This window comes from Aquila chrysaetos, chromosome 1, assembly GCF_900496995.4.
Source record: "Aquila chrysaetos chrysaetos chromosome 1, bAquChr1.4, whole genome shotgun sequence".
NCBI lineage: Eukaryota > Metazoa > Chordata > Aves > Accipitriformes > Accipitridae > Aquila > Aquila chrysaetos.
Window position 1 is genome coordinate 83,220,224 of NC_044004.1, and position 17,167 is coordinate 83,237,390.

Consider the following 17,167-nt stretch of genomic DNA (forward strand, 5'->3'; position numbering starts at 1 on the left):
CACAAAGTGGTGGCACTTGGATGTGGCGAAGTCTACAGTGGAACGTGTGGTCCTTGTGTGATAGGAATATTTTATCTTGAAGCATTCTGTATGCTGCTGTCTATCTTTGTTTCCCCTGGAACATATAAACTGACCGAGACAAACCCAAAAATTAAGAGCATTGTTCCAGGTTTGAGAATGGGAGGTAAGGGTTCCCAGAGCACAGCCCCCAGACCCCAAAAACACAGCCTGCAGCTGTCACCTGGTGTCGCATGAGCCGCCGGACATCTTTTGCGATAAACTGCGCGCCCCTCGGTTTGTACTTCACGGAACAGCCCGCTCGCCTGGGAAGAGCACACCGCGTGACAATCGCTGCCAGCAAAGACACGATTGTGCGTATTTGAAAACTTATGCTGAAATGATACTCTGACTGTGCTGTACATTGTATTTCCACAAACGGGAGGACGTAGGGTTTTTAACCGTGCTCACGCAAGGTGAGGTGGTTCAGGGCAGGGGTCAGGTGAAGGACCTGCCAAGGGTTTGTAAGAAAATCTGGATTTTTCTTTACCTCGGTAGTTTGCAGCTGGCCTTATCTTCACTTCTGAGGGGTGCCCTTTCTTAGCTGACTGCTCGCCCTAGCCAGCCGAGTTAAAAATTGCTCACAAATCAAACGTTTGTGTTGAAACATTAAAGCCATTTTGACACATTTCTTTTAAAAAGGGTCCGACTGTGGAGCGAGGAGGGCAGAAATGCCAGTTAAGATCTCCCTATTCCTTTTATGACCGTGGTGGTTATCTGTGGGTTGGGTACCTGAACCCCCTTTGTCGTGCACCTGAAGAATGAGGACAGACCGCCTAAGGATGCCCGGATGGCAAAAATAATGAAATTGTAATGCATTTTGACACGCTGAAGTGAACCGCTCCGTTCCTGCACCCCGCAGGCTTGCTCCACAGGAGGCAGTTTGGGGTGGAAGAGGGATGAACGCTGGCGGGCCGCACCGTTGCTCAGTCGCTTTCCACGGCTCCCCTGTGACATTTGCTAGAAGACCACGGGGATTTCACTGCCGGGACTGCCTAAAGGCTGTCGGAAGCGTTTACGTTATGCCGGTGCCCAAGAAATATCGCCCGGCGACAGCCGGGACGCCGCGGCCTGGAGCGGCGCGGAGGTTTACCCGAGGACGGTGGCTGGCGGGAGGCCGTGTCCCGCTCTCCGCTCCCTTTGGGTCACCCAAAGCTGGGGGAAAACCCCGCTTCCAGGCAGCCCTGTGGTGCGGGCGGAGGTGTCTGGTGAGGAGAAGGGGGCATTCGGAGGGACAAGGGGGACGGATGCCGGTTTCGAGGGAAGACGAGGCCGCCTGAGGGGGCAGCGGGATCTCCGAGGGGGACAAGCCGTGCCCGGGGAGAGGCGACAGCCGGCCGCCGTGAGGAGAAGGAGGTCCGCCGAGGCGGGCCGCGGGGACCGCTGGGGGCGATGGCGGCCGGGCGGGCCGCGGGTGGCGGCGGCGGGAGGCGGCGGGCCGTGTCCCCGCCCCGCGGCGCTCTCCCCGCACACGCCCGCCCTTGCGCCGCCGCTGCCATTGGGAGCCGAGCAGCGCCGAGGCTGAGCCGAGCCGCGCCGAGCCGAGCCCAGGCAGCCGCCGGTCCCGCTCCGCCGCCATCGCCATGAGCTTCTTGTTGTGAGTAACCGCGGAGGGGGTTCGCGGCGGTCGTGCCGGGAGGAGGTGACCCCTGCTCCCGCCGGCTCTCCTGCCTGAGGAGGGACAAGGGTCCCTTCTTCCTCCCTTCTCCTCTTCTACCCCGTCCCGCCCCGCCGGGCAGGGCAGCCCGCCGAGGGGACGCGGCCGCCGCCCGCCACCCCTCCCCAACCGCCCTGAGGGAGCGGGGCGGCCGCTCCCCGCCGGCATGGCGCCTCTTTTTTTTTTTTTTTTTTTTTTTTATCCTTTTTTCTTTTTTTCCGCACCTCTCTTCTCCGTCCCGCTCCGGCGGCGGAGCAGCGCCGTGCCCGCTTTCTCTCCCTTTTGTGCCCCGGTCCCCCCGGGGTAGGCGGCGGGGGGGGGGGGGTGTGTGTGAAGGACAACCGGCCGCCTTGAGGGCTGTAACGGCCGCCTTCCCCCCCTTCGCCTCAGCCTCCGCCACCTCAGCGGCGGGAGCTGGGGGTTAACGGCAGCTCGGGGCCGGCCGCCGGGGCGTTTGGAGGGCGGCAGTTCCCCCGGGGGTGTCTGGTGGGTGTGTGTGGGGGTGTCTGGAACGGGGGGGGGGGGGGGCGGACGACACGAATTTAAAAATCAGCCACGCAGGGCGAATCAATTAATTGGGGGTCGTTGGGGAGCGTCGCGGTGGGCGCTGTGTTGGCAAGCCCGAAGGGTTTTATCGCTGGCAAGGCGAGAGCAGGCTTTTGGGGGGGAAGGCACCCATCTTTGGAGTCTCCCTTTTCCTCACGATGTTTTTTTTTTTTTTACTCGCAGCAAGGAGGGTATGGGCAGAAGTTGCTGCCCGTAGCGATATCTGCGGTAGATAAGTTAAAACTGGATGGCGTTGACGCAGCTTTGGTGAGCAGCAGCGTTTAAAAGTTAATTCCAGGTTGAGGTAATGGTTGCGCAGATGACTGAGGGGGATCTGGTGCGAACGCAGCGAGCCGGCGAGCGAGGGATCGCTGGCGGGGTGCACGTTGCTAATGAGGAGGCAATTGTTTACTGCGGCATAAAAAAGCTCCCTTAGGAGTCGGTGGCGATTTAGGTGTGCGCAAGACCTTAGGTTTTGCAGTTTTGCATCGTCGACAGCAACTGAATGAACTTTGGTCCCTCCCCTTGGGAACAAAGACGAGGTACTTCTGACAATTAACGTAAACCGGTTCAGTGACCTATTAATTAAAGTGAAGATGCGCTCTAGGGAAAGAAGGGAAATCTAAGCAGCTGAAAAAGGCGCCCTTGCAGAGCCAGGCTCCATTAAGGCCTTCGGCCCGCTGAGTGTTCTTGCACGTTCAGAGTTACGTGCGAGCAGTTAGCGGGACCGTTGCCATAATATCTGACAGTTGTTAAAGGCTTATATTGATAACCAACAGATGTATACGTTGTCTGCTTTTAGAGAAGATACTTTATCTTGGGAGCTGGAGCGTTCTAGTAAGTTGTGTTCTCATGGAGACAAATAACACCGGTGCTGGCTTCCTTCTAAATCCCTCCATTGCATTTAACTTTTAACTCTGCCGTACTAAAGCAGCTCGCCTGTCATTGCGTTTGTGCTGCCTTACCCCAAGAGAGGTTTTGAAAGACACCTATCAGCTGCAGGGTGCAAGCTGCAAATGGGAGGTGGGTACAAATGACTGTCGGTGGATTCAGGCGCGGTGCTTCTAATGAGAAGCCCAGCTGTCCCCCTCCTTCATAATTCTCAGCTGCTGCAATGGAGAAGGGGGGACAGGATTTCAAGTACACTGGTGTCCTGGGAGTCTGGTTTGTAAATTAGAGAGCCTCCCTCTCTGTAGCATTTGGCTAACTGGTAACGGAAAAGCATGAAACCCTCTACCCTCTGTCACAAGCAATAATGAGATGCTTGTTTCTGTTTCCAGACTCTTCTGAAACCTAGGAAAGCAAACCTTTACCCCTACCTGCATTGTTTCAAGTGGTCTTGCTGGATGAAATATGGAGATGGAAACTGAAGTTATTGCATGGCAAAGCTAGAAATGTTTGGTAAAGCTGTCTCAGCTGTTGTTGGCAGAGTGTTGTGGATGGCACCTAATTTGCTTATCTGCAGTCTAGAAATGGATTTAAAAAAATAAATTTTTAAATATGCCTGGCAGGCCTCAGGGAGACCAGGGAAGCTTTCTATGTAACTGGCAAATAGTTAGGGTTTGGGTTTTTTTTTGTTGTTGTTGGTTTGTTTTTTTTTTTTAAAGTATCCAGAAAGTTAGCATCACCTTTTGTCAAACTTGAATTTCATGTTAACTTGATAAAGTTATTCTAAGATAGTGGTTGGATATCTTTACGCTTTTACAGATTTAGTAGTACAAACTTGTATTTTGAGTTGATAACCCCACACATTTTCACAGTCCTTTTTACATAGTTTTTTGTAGTATGTTTTCACCCCTTTTTTCACCGAAAGTTTCCTTGGTATGGAGGTAGCCAAGTTGTTTTTGTGTCCGTGCTGTTTTCTCTGCCTCAGTGATACTGTTGTCTTTTTGTGAACTGACTCACAATTTTGAACTCGTGATAAAGATGCAGCAGGTGAAGATTGTCCTTGTGCACTTAGACTAGAAATGTTTTCTAAATTGGCTATCGTGCAGGTTTATCGTTAGTAACTTGGCTGTAGTTTGTCAGTTTGACACTCGAGTACGATACCAAAAGCTGTCCTCTGCATGCAGACTTGCTTGTTGTCAAATAACAGGGCGATTGTGCTTGGATAACACAGGGTGCTTGGGGCCCCCCTCGCGGGCCCGTTGCACGGTCCTTGTCCGCTGACAAATCCATTGCTATTCTTCACTGTTGCCAGGGCCAGTGACATATAAAGCTACATGGGGGGGGGGGGTTGGGGGTGGAAATCAAGGGAAACCATTGTCTTCTCTGGTTATGGGTAACATTATAAAAAGACTGTCTTGTGAGACGAGCTACTGAATTAATACAACTCGGTTTTGACAGCAATTGTTATTTTCAGCACCACTGTTTTCTCTTTCTGATTTGTTTCTTCCTTTCTGAAAAGACTTCGTAAACCTCTTCAATGGTTGAATAGGTTATCCTGAATCTTTACAAAAAATGAAAAAGTGGGAATTGGACTAGAAAATATCTTCAGTTCCAAAAAATGTCAGCTAGATAAGTTCTCTCTAAAAGGAAATTACAGCATAGTTACAGGTACTTTAGCTTACATCTCCAAGCAAAAAAATTAAAGATAGTTCTGGTAGGCGTGCCATATGGTAACATGCTTGTGTTATCCTACGCTGGCAAAACTTAACATAAAAAAGAAGCTAGATGAAAACCATTTATTTTTAAAAGTAAAAGATTAAGTTTTATTATTGTGAAATTGTCTTTTCCTAAAAAAAAAAAACCCCAAAAACCCAAACATCTATGTATTCGTAAATCCCTCTCAGAGAATTCCAGTGTATGGTTTTTTTAACATTACATTCGTGTAAGTAGTCGTAACTGATGAGACTTGGAAAGACCAGGAGCTGATGGAAACAGCAAGTAAGGGTGAGGACCCGTAGCTGTTGTCTGGGGCATATTTGTTTATGGATCGATGTAAACTTAACTTGTAAACCAGACTGGGAGAAAGATGTGCTCTTCCTTCTCCGTCTTGTTATACAGCACAGCAGAGCATAGCAGGTTCTTCTGATGGTGCGTGTGAGTTAATTTTTTTTTTTTTTAATTTAAGTGAAATCATAGTTTGTGTGTATATGTATATGCAGAAAGTGCAGTGGGACATGACATTTTTTCCTTACATCTCTTGCAGAGTAACACCAAAACCAGAGCTGGTGTGTTTGTTTCCAGATAGACAAGCATTGTGGCCTTCCTGATTTCCCAGCCTGCTCCTGCTCTTGAAGAACATCATGGCTATTTGTTGTTTCCCTTTCCTCAGCTTTCCTAGATGCTGAGTTGCTGCTACTTATAAATGAAAGCAGTTTCTACAGTGGGCAGTGTTTTTCAGCTTACTCTAGCTGGAGAGCAACCGAGTGTTTCGTGAGTGCTCCTTATGTAGTTGAAAGTTGGAGATGTGGTATTTATCTCCTCTTTATCAAGGACTCCTACAGAAGACTGTTAGGCACTTCTAAACTGGAATTTCGGTCACTGAAAATCAACGTGTAGGCATTCACAGACTGTTAGAAATGGGAAGTATATGCTTGTCGAACATTCAGATGTTTTTCTTCTGTATTTTAATGTACTGGTTTCCTTCAGTTTTAGCTTGATTAGTGTAATACTACTGTGCACTCTGTGTTCCTAGAGCAGAGATCAGGGTAGAGGTTCTCGACACGTGAATGTGTTACCTTACTGCAAAACCTGTTTTTTAACCAGTACCATTAGGGATGCGTTTGGTTTCTTTTTTCTTTTTTTTTTTAATTTTTTTTGGAAGAGTACCAGGAATGAAATGTCTCTTGAGTTTGCCTGTGAGTAAATTGGAGAGAGAACTGCAAAGTTATTGCCAACTGTTTAAAGAATTTTTTGGTTTTTAAGTCTTGGTAACAGTAATTTGGAGTTCTGAGGAAAGCAAAAGGATTCCTTAGAGGTAGAGTTTATATGGAGTCAGCTCTGACAATGAACTTCACAGAAAGTAAAATGGTGTGTGTTTTTTTTTTTTTTTTTTTTTTTTTAAGCTGCTTATAGCTTTCAGTGGTAGTGTTAGGTTAATCGTTGGACTCAATGATCTTAAGGGTCTTTGCCAACCTAAATGATTCTATGATTCATTGAATTACTGGCTGTAGAAATATATGCTTTTACCTGAAATTTGTGTTTAATGTTGTTGAAGCACATCAGTTCACTTGCAGTATTAACTCTGTGTTTAATTCCTGTTTTGAAATGCCTGCTATCAAAAGATTTGTTACTTGGCTGGCAGCTGGTTTCGCTTTCAAGGCAGTGAGCACTAAGGAACAGAAAGCTTCCAGAAACCACGGGAATGAAAAAGTTAGATAGAGGTGTTTGTGTTGCCTCTTGTGCTGCCTGTGGTACAATTCCTTTTACAATTCTCGAACTCTCTTGAAAAAGGCCTTTTAAAGTACTTGTCACTCTGCTTCCTTCCTCATTTACCTTCCCTGAAGACCCCAAAACAGTTTGTTAGGGTGCAGTTTGCTGATAGGGTTAAGCTCACTGAGGCACTTGTCATCCTTCTAATGAGCTGGTACAAGAAGCTAAACCAGCAGAAAACTATGAATTCCTTTTTCGTGGGATTAGGTTTTTTGCTAATTTAGTTACTTGGTGTCATTGTGTAGTGACATGAGGGATGGTGTCAGAATAATGGAAGCAGCAGGAGTGTCTGGACATGGCAAAAGGCAGGGAGGAGGCTTCTCCCTTTTTCTCTGCAAACTGGCAGTCGAATAAGCTGAGCTGTGTCGCCAACCCTGTCCTTCAAACTTCATTTGGCTTTCTGTGTGTGTTACTACCTGTTTACGTAGTTGAGTTCTTGCCATTCCCCTGACAGTGGCTTTGTTCATTCTTGATGAGTTTGATGAAATGTCTGCTTGTCGCGGTAAACGAGCATACACTTTCAAAAAGTAGCTGATCAAGTTTGTGTACGATGAAATGGAAATAAATTGTATCCGGTAATGCGTGAGTGTTGCTGCCTTATCAGTAAGCTTGGAGGGTAGAGGGCTGCGAAGCTGAGTTCTGGCTTTTATTTCAGAAAGAACGAGTCTGCCTTGGAATAATAGAGCTGTGCAGACCAGTTCAGGCTGTAAGATGTCTGAGCTTGCAATTGCATTTGAAAAAAAACTTTTGCCACTAATACTCTGTTTCGGGGAACATGTAATTGATGAACTGAGCGATAGACACTTCGAAATGTTCTTAGATGCTTCCTTCTCAGTATAGAAGCATTGTTTTGGAATGAAAAAAAAAGAAAAAAAATCATATGAAGAAAGGCATTGTTCATTGTGAAAGTTGTGTTTACTACATCGCGGTGATGTCCGGTCTTAATTGCTTCCTAATTGTTTGCTTTTATGCTACAATTGTTTTCCCTTGTTTGTCCTCTTCTCTTTGTGTTTGCAATGTAAGCGAACCTATGCAATTAGCTATTTACATTTGTCAGATGAGAATAGTGGTGGAACAAGGCTCAGGGGAGGATTTAGGCACGTGTGAAGGTGCTTGGTTTTTTATTCTTGAAAAGGCGCCAAAAGCATTTGATATTTTTCTGTCAAGGCTTTGGATTTAGGACCTCTTCATGGCATCAGACAACCATGGTAAGGACAGCCCAGGGGTCACAGTTACATCTTAGGCTGTATGTGTCCTGAAAGATACCTAGTCTTTTTTTATCTTGTTTGAAAAAGGATAAAATATTAGAAGTGTTTGTCCACTGAGGGGTGGCTTAAGAGTTGCAAGTGCGGTAATATGTTTTCGTGCCCAAGGCTGACAGAATGAAACTGCTTGTTCTTCTTAGAGAAGTTAATAGCTGCATTTAATTACACCGCTTTTAAGTCTTCTGTAGTAAGCAACAAGAAAGATATTGCTGCCAAAGCTATCAATAAGCCTTTGACCCACAAATCAACCTAAACCGCAGGATATGCTGTGCGGTGCTTTTACCATTTGTAAACTAAGCCACTTCCCATTAGAGTTGAGCTACAATGAACTTGTTGTTTGGGTTTTGTCTTTTTTTTTGTTGTTTAAGTACACAGAGAGGGAGATTGTGGGTTATATATTCAAATGCTGTAGAATCTATCTTCAACTGTAACTGAATGTAACTTAATTGCTTTTCACAGAGTTTTTAGAATTTTTCTAGCATGTAAATTTCATGAGGTGGGATTATCAGGATTCAGTGATTTGCTTTGTTGTCTCTGTGTGTGTTGCTTTTTTCAAACACAGCATTTCCTTCCCTTTCACTTCCATCGTGCTTCTGTGGCACTAGTGTAACGTTGGCTGTCAGTATTGTAACTTCACCTGCTGTGTGATATGTGAATGTTACTGAAGAGAGGTTGTGATGGACATATTTGTGCTGGTGTGAAGGACCACGCTGTACCATAGGAAAGTAACTTAGGTGAATGGCGCTGAAAGCGTTTGGGAGAAAAATCTGCAAAAGTCCTTTTTGGAGTCTTTATGAGGCAAATAAGGGCAAGAAAATGATTTATCTTTTTAAGTTTTCAGAGGGCTCTCTTCCAGAGGAAGACATCTGTTGCATTTACCTCTTCTGGAAGGAAATACACTGAATTTTAAAATTGAGCAGGGTGCTATAAATTTCCCTCCAGAGTTACAGTACATTCTGACTAGGTGGGTGTCCTGGTTTCAGCTGGGATAGAGTTAATTTTGTTTCTAGTAGCTGGTACAGTGCTATGTTTTGGGTTCAGTATGAGAAGAATGTTGATAACACACTGATGTTTTCAGTTGTTGCTGAATAGTGTTTAGACTAAGTCAAGGATTTTTCATTTTCTCATGCCCAGCCAGCAGGAAGGCTGGAGGGGCACAGGGAGTTGGGAGTTGGGACGCATCCAGGACAGATGACCCAAACTGGCCAGAGGGATATACCATACCATGTGATGTCATGCCCAGTATATAAACTGGACAAAGAAGAAGGAAGGGGGAATGTTTGGAGTGATGGCGTTTGTCTTCCCAAGTCACCGTTAGGCATGATGGAGCCCTACTTGCCTGGAGAAGGCTGAACACCTGCCTGCCGATGAAGAGTGGTGAATGAATTCCTTGCTTTGCTTTGCTTGTGTGTGTGGCCTTTGTTTTACCTATTAAACTGTCTTTATCTCAGCCCACGAGTTTTCTCACTTTTACCCTTCTGATTCTCTCCCCCATCCCACTGTGAGGGACATGAGTGAGCGGCTGCATGGTGCTTAGTTGCCGGCTGGGTTAAACCACGACGCTAGGTTATCTAAAACCATGTATGTGCAGCTTTTCTGGATCAGTTTAAAGCAGATCATAAAGAAGTAACCACAAAGTTCATTTTATAATTTTTCAAATAATTTCCCAGAGCCAGCATGGTGGTTAGTCTGCATGTGGATCTGTAAGATGCTTTCCCAGGACACTGTTGCCTGGGTCAATATTTTGATGAAAGGATTTGAAAGAAGGGAATGAGAGCTGGGCATTGGCTGTCTGGAGAGGCATGTATCCGTGCAGCTTAAATTGGACCCTGGATACTAAGTTCGAAATGACTTCTTATTTCTTAGCTAGCTTAGTAAGTGTATGCCTTCCACAACCTGATACCCAGTTTTGTACAGTGTAGTTACAAGTGGTGTGCATCTCGGACGTGTTCCGTTTAATTCAAGTCTTTGCTTCCCATTTTGAATATGTAGCCTGAGTCAGCAGACAGTAAATTCATGCGTATGAGATGGTAATTTTGTGTTAATAAAAAGTTAGTGCCCCACTGTGAATTCATGAAGGTAACAGGAGTTTTTTCCTTGAAAATATATCTTGAAACTTTTAAAAGCAGTAGTGAAGTGGAAGTGAATTCATTCACTCTTCTCTTGCATTGTTTCTCTTTTTCTTCAGGAGTTGGTGCAGCTTTTTGGTCCATTTAGGCCTTGCCCTTCAGAACATTGACTTTGGTTGCTCTGATATAACTTACAAATGTAAATGGTCTTTCTTCCTTTGTTCTGTCTTTTCCCATTCATCTTGAAATCCCACTGTGACCATAGCTTCTTGTCCCAACTTCCCTTCTGTTTTTTTTTTTTTTTTGTGAAGACACTTCTATCTTGTTCACCCTTTCCTCTCTTCCTTCTCCAGTTCACAGCTATTCCTTGGCAGGAATCCATTCCTTTTGTTATTCTTACATACCTCCTGTGATCCCACCCATATTTCAGTTGAGTTTTATTTGAAGTTTGCTTCTTTTCCACGTACTTGCGTTTTTTGGGGGGGTTGTCTGTCGTTGCACTTTGAATTCGGTAGCTTACCTCCAGAGTTAATTGCTTGTGTCCTAGAGATTTGAGTGCTCCTGACGTACAAAATCTTAATCCCTTCCTCAGCGAAGACGACCATCATGCAGATAAGAAACTCATAATGCCTGGATTTGTTGTCTTTATCACAAGTCTAATTCCTTTCTTTATGACAAAGAGAATAAACGAGCTTAAGTAAGCTTTGGTAAATTCCTCTTTTGCTAAAAATTGAGACATCTGATTTTTGATACAGAAATCATTTCAACCCAAATAATGATTGGGTGGGTTTCCTACATTGACCTTAATAAAATAACCCATATTTTGTTTGGCTAGCTGGTATTTTAATTGTGTTTTTACCAACTTCAGTAGCACAGTCGTGGTTTTGCTTGAATGGAGCAATTGTTTTAGGGACTTGATGAGAGTTCTAGATCCAGGAATCAAAATGGCATTACTATCTCTTTTACTTGTCATATTTTGTGGCAACAAAATACTGTTTTTTCTAATGCTGAAGTGTAACTTACAAAAAATCAAGTGTCTCTAATGTCCAACCAACTTCTGTGGTTGACAGCTCTTCTTAAAATTTCTTGCTGCAGTGTGAGTGGAAAAGAGGAAAAACCTGTATATTTAAATTCACCATAGAACAGTTAAACTGACTGTGGACTCAACTGTCAAATGCACAAGCTTAAATAATCTCAGAAGAAATGTTCTCCTGTGTGTGTAGGAGCTGCTGTTCCCCCTCAGATGCTTCAGATAGGTGGATTCTCCCAATATGATACTTTGCAAGATATAAGCAAATTTTACTGAAGATAGTTACACACAGCACATACAAGATTGTATTAAATATGGGGGATGTGTAAGAAATACTTGGTGATGAGGTAATGCAGTGTATTTTTGGAAAGCTGGTAGATTATTCATTACTGCCTCCTGTCCATTTCATCTTCCTGTTATTCTCTGTGTTATTTCTTGCTTCTACTGATTGTTCTGTTGTTTGCTGAATTCAGACCCCATTTTACCTATTAATCAAAGTTTAAGTGTAATCTTACATGTATGCTTTGAGGTTTTCTGTTGGGAAGTTGCCAAGTATTTCTCATTTGCCATGTTCATCTCATCAGCCTGTTTTATGTGGGGGTTGCAATAAAAGACAGCCTTTTATAAAGTGCTAAAGTGACTCCTCCCCCATTAAAATTTAGTTAAGTTTCTTCTTCTTTAACTTGCTTTTTTCCTAAAGTCATTAACAGTTTGTTCTTTTTATTGTGTTTAAAAGGATTGAAGACGGTCTTGAACTGTTTAGTCTTTTTTTTTTTTTTTTTTTTTCCTCCTTTCAAATCCCCTGCTGTGATTTCTTAGGTTGTATGACTAGATTTGCTTTAGTCATTCATAAAGCATTGGTTTTCAAAAGCACTGATCAGCATTTTGGGAAACGATCCATGTTCTGAGGCATGTTCTCCAAGCACTATATTTGGTGTATAAGTAAGGATCTAATTTGATACTGGAGCCAAACTTTTATTGCTGCAATTTACCATCCTCAATGGCTTGTAGACCGCTTTCTGAAAAGCGCTGCTTCCTGCTTTCTTAAATGTATTTAAAGGGTGTGACTGTTACCAGCAGATACGGTTTAGGATGTAGCGGGCATTAGTAATGTAAAGACATGAAGAGAATTTAGCTGAATATAAGGAAATCTCTGTAGCAGGGGGAACAGTTTGCTGTGGGAAGTAGCGTATACTTTTGGTATGGGATACTTTTGTCCTTGTTTCATCAAATCAAAAAAGTACTACAGTAATGAAATCATAGGTAGGCAAATACTGTTAATCACCTGCTTTATTTATTTGACATGCCTCCCCCTTTCCTCCTGCCCCACAAGCTGGATGATGCTTTATGGGACAGGCAGCGTGCAAGGCTGTGCGAGGCAAGCTGGAGCTCTCCAGGCCACTTCATGATATTTTCAGTTACTCGTTGAAAGATCTTGAACTCCTTCATGCCTACTTAAATGGTTTAGTAAACCTTCTTTCTTTATTAACATTTCCAGTATCTTTTCTTTAAATGCAATTGGATGTGTTATTGAAAGAAGTAACCCAGACTTGTAGCTTTATATATTTCCTGATATTTCTTTTATAATTTCCTTAGTTGCATCCGTAATGGTACTTGCTAGTTTTGTTTTCTGATCATCTGTGGATGCTTGTATTCTGTGGTTGATTTATTTCCCGCTCTTGTTGGTGTTCACTTTGACTGCCAGGCCAGGACTTGAATGCTATTGCTTCCCTCTTAAAAAGAAAAAAAAACCAAAAAACCCTGCTCCGTTCCCTTATGTTCTGCATGACGTTTGAGTGGTCTAATACTGCTTTTCATGTTTCCATGTGTCTGCGTAACATGTGCTGTGTCATCCTCACTCCCACATGTGTTACTGAGCATTTTCCCTCTGTGTAATTGTTTTTCCTTTAGAACATAACATTTTCTTGGAAACATCTGAGTGACAGGTTTTAAGAATTTCCCCCAAATACGCAAATGTTCTTCTTTCTGCATTTGCTCTTGGGTCTGCGTCTTCATTATGCATATAACAAATTAGAGGGAGACCATCTGAGGTGGTTTGGACTGCAAAATTCACAGGTTTGAGTCTTTCTGCAGGTTCCGATGGGTATGGAGTGCATAGGTATACTTCTGTTAACAAATGTTACATAATCCTCTGTCACAAGAACTTGACTTTGTTGTTTCTGAATTTGCTTGCCACAGGGCAGAACTGCATTCTCTGTGGCTTGAGTTCTCCCACAGCAGTCCTTGCTGCAGGGTACGTACGGTATCCTTTTCAGCAACCTTTCAGTTTCTTTCAGTAGTCTACTATTTACAGCTTGATTGAATCCTCTTTCTCCAAAGGAAAATGCGCCATACACTCATGTACAGCAGAAATAAGTGTTCAAATGGCTTTTTAGTGGCAAGTTTTATGTATGGGAAAGGGTAGGTTTTACAAAAGAAGTGTAGTTATGTCTACTGAATGATTTATTAGGTACATTCATGAAGTAAACCGAGGTTTGAACCTTCGTGGAAACTAAACTTTGAATCATAACTGGGTGAAGTTCTAACTTCTGTTTAAATTCATGCTGTGCCCTCCCTTTTAAGCGAGCTAATGTTAATTGACAGAAATAAGGGTGTCCTGAGAAAAGGGGGGAACATTAGTGAGAAAATAGTGCAATTTAGTTTGCAGAGAGCTTAATTAGTGACCGAAATGGTGAAGATACTGAACTCCATCTCAGTGATTCATAGGAAAAAAAAAAGCAGTTGGAGAGGAAGGAATACTTTGTGTTTACCTTCTTCAAAGCTGCTAGTAGCCTGCTTTTTTGAAGAAATAGTCCATGAATACTAGGATATTAGAATCTGCAGAAATAAATCTGGTTTTGATTATGCCCTACAGTTCCATGATGTGTGTGTGTGTATGTACACAGTAAATGTTAGTATTAAAATAGTCAAAGAACCTGGATCTGATGGAAAGAACCTAACAAAACAGCCAAGACCAGTCCTCAGCTTTCTTGAAAATCTAATTTCTGTTTGTAATCAGACAGACATTTTGTGAGTGAAGACAGCGTTGCGTTTGCCTCAAGGTAGTCGATGGATACCCGGGAGCGTGCAGCAAAACATTCTGGGTAATCTTGATTCCTCTCACGTAACAGGATTTCAAATGGATGTCAGAGGAGAACATGCAGAGGAGATGCTTGGGTCTCTGCTAAAAGCCTCGTCCTTGCAAATTGGAGTGAAGACTTGTTTCGAGTGATGTTTGGTAGTCTTAAACCTTTTGAAAAAGTCTGTGGAGAAACGTGGGGAGCAGCAATCCAGTGACATCGATAAAACATGCAGAGTGAGCCTCTTGGGAGGCTGCAGATTTTATATCACGGGCATGTTCCAGTTCCTCTGCGGTCTGCATGTCTGCCTGCTTGTCTCTGCAAGTCAATAGGGTATGCTTGGCTGAATGTGTACTTCTTCCTTTTTTCATCTAAGTTTTTTTCTGATGGATACCCTTGTATACTTCTTTTTGTGTCTCTGGCCTGTCCCTCTCCTTGCATTGCCCAGCACTGCTGTTAGTCCTACAGAGGACAATGCTTGAGGAGCTGAGTCACTTCCGCAACTGTTGGCTGCTCTGGGAATTGGCTTAATTGTGTTTTTGAGTGCACAGAGGGAGCTCTGCTAGTATCCAGTGAGGGGAACTGTGACTTGCTTTGTTTATTTTGAGGATTTTTCCGAGGATGAAAGTGTATTAAATGAATATGTTGTAAATGAAACAAGGGAATTTATTTTGTGTGTGAGCATAGCAAACTGATGATGATTTCCTGGTTATGGGATAGTGTTCTGGACACTTGCTTGTTCCTTGGATTAGGAGTCGTGATTACTTGAGAGAAGGGTTCCATCCGACTGGTGAAACAGCAGGAACACCATTGCCACGCACGTGGGTTGGGTTTGTAGTAGACATGACTGTTGTAGCATAACCCTTCCCCCTTGTCTACAGGCACATTCTGGGCTTGCAGATAGAAAAAGGAAGGTGGAGAGACGCAGAGGAGCATAGGTGCCTGGCTTGGCTAGAAAATCGTCTGCAGCCACCTAACATCTTTGTGGATTTGGCACCAAGTGTGCTGCTGGAGGGCGAGCGAGGGCATGTGTCAGAGGGGAGAGTTAAATAGCCAGTTTCCAAGGGCCAGTCACCTGTCCCCTAGGCATAGCTTAGCCAGCAAAAGCTTGTCTTCAGCTCTCTTCTGGTGCACGTAAGAGCATCTGACTTCTGCTGGACAAATCCTGCATTTGCTTGATTTCACTGACTCTAAAATGTGTATGTATAGAAGAAAAAAAAAAAGTATTTTAAGAATGTGTACGTGTTATGACAGCCTTCAACACTGGGTGGTGATGGCTGGGACAAGCAAAAGCAAAACCATTCCTTAAGGCTACCTTAAATAACTTTCTCCTTACTGGATGTGAATCATCTGATAAACTTCTGCTCTTTTAACATGTAGTGTCTTGTGTAGAATGATACCTGTATTTTTTAAGAGCTATTGGTGAGATGATGACTTTTTCATCTGCCTCCTCTCATACCATCCTGTGTGGAGCTTCAGTCTGTGAAGACAGCTGTTTTTCTGAGAAAGGGAAGCCAGATCTTAGTCCCTGCCTGGATGGGTAGAGAATTAAAAGTCTCATAAAAATACCTATTTCACTGTCAGTACTTTGGTAGAAGGAGGCACTGTTTCAAATCAGTTACAATGATAATGGTCACTGTAACCCTTGAGAAGCATGTTCAGGTTGAAAAACCTCCAGCAAACTGAACTTTCTTCATTGTGTAGCAGAGAAAAAGGGCAGGATGAGGAAGGATGAATGACAGTGTTTCACTGACAAGAAGAAAGTGGTATTTGGGGTTTTGTCTGGATTTGTATGTATTCCATTTCCAGACATCTGAAGAAGCTCTTCTTTTAGGAATAACCTGTGTTGTATTGCCATTGTTGTCAATTCCATGTGCTGAAATATAAGGACATTGTTTTAAATTCCCCCAGTCTGTGATACCTTTATTTTTTTTTCAGATGAGGAAACTTTTTAGTTCATGTTTGCTGGTGGCTTTTTTTCTTTTTTTTTTCTTCTTTTTTTTTCCTTTTTTTTTTTTTTTTTTTTTTTTTTTTTTTTTTTTTTTTTTTTTTTTTTTTTCTTTTTTTTTTTTTTTTGAGAGTGGTATTCAGTACTTAAAAAAAATGGTGTTTGAAACTAAGCTTTTTCTTTCCTTTTTCTTCTGAAAGGACCCCCTGCCTTTTGTGGAAAGTTGTGTTTTGTGTCTGTTACCTTGGGATTTATTTATTTATTTTCAAATCTGAATTTCTTGTTAAGCTGCTAAGCTCAAGGACCTGGAGTATTTGGGGGAAAACAAAAAAAAACCCAAAACCCAAACCGCCACAGAGCTCTGCGGGGAAGCGGCTGCCGTGGGCAGCTTCGCCATGCTCAGCAGAAGCCCCTGCAAGGAGAGGACCTGAGCGGAGCAGGGCCTGCCTGCCTCCCCCCGGAGAGACCGTGGGCTCGGGCAGGAGCTGCAGCCGCTCTCCCCGACCCATCGCCGGGCGCCTGGCCAAGGGGAAGGTCCGGCCGGGCCTCCTCGCCAGCCTGCGAGTGAGGAGAGCCTGTCACTGGGAGGCAGAAAGCAAGCTCCCTTCCTTGCAACAGGGGGTCAGGCGTCTGAAAGGACAGCTGAACGTAGGAAGCAATTCTTTTTTGGAGCGAGCAGGAGCCCCTGTGGGAATATGACGGGGATGGGTTTGCACAGAAATGTCTGGAAGCCTAATTGTTACTTTGGCAGAATCGAGTACTTATTCCTGAAGATGCTCCACACCGCTTTCCTGATGGCAGTGCTGCAGAAGGAGCATGCTGAAATCTGGGAAGAAGTAACTTGGCTCCAACTTCTTGGGTTATAAAGCGTGGCACCAGGCTTTTGTAGCCTTGGCAACTGGCTGTGGCTCGGGCAGGCAATAGGTGAGTTAATCACACAAAGACATTCTTTATAAAAGTGGAGGCCTCTTGGTTACCAAGTGCAGTGTTAGCTTTGGGAAGAATCATTTCTTAGGCACCTGTACTTTCACCATTTTTAACTTTGATATTTCTAATTTCAGTGACTTACTCTAGGTGTAGTAGACAATTTAGGTTATTCTTGTATCTCATACTAGCTACAGGGGGAAATTTCAACTGT

At 43.7% G+C, this 17,167-nt stretch overlaps 1 protein-coding gene across 2 annotated transcripts in view; it reads left to right on the top strand.

Moving 5' to 3' along the window:
- Nucleotides 1-1,455: 1,455 nt before the first annotated feature.
- Nucleotides 1,456-17,167, top strand: part of MOB1B (MOB kinase activator 1B) — a 46,032-nt gene continuing 30,320 nt past the window's right edge. The window contains exon 1 of one of the 2 annotated variants that reach the window (XM_030021933.2): nt 1,456-1,654. In XM_030021933.2, the coding sequence (XP_029877793.1) occupies nt 1,641-1,654 (14 nt within the window). In that variant the 5' untranslated portion in view covers nt 1,456-1,640. Of the gene's footprint in view, nt 1,655-2,426; nt 2,528-17,167 lie in introns of those variants that run through there. The other variant, XM_030021923.2, reaches the window with a different exon arrangement.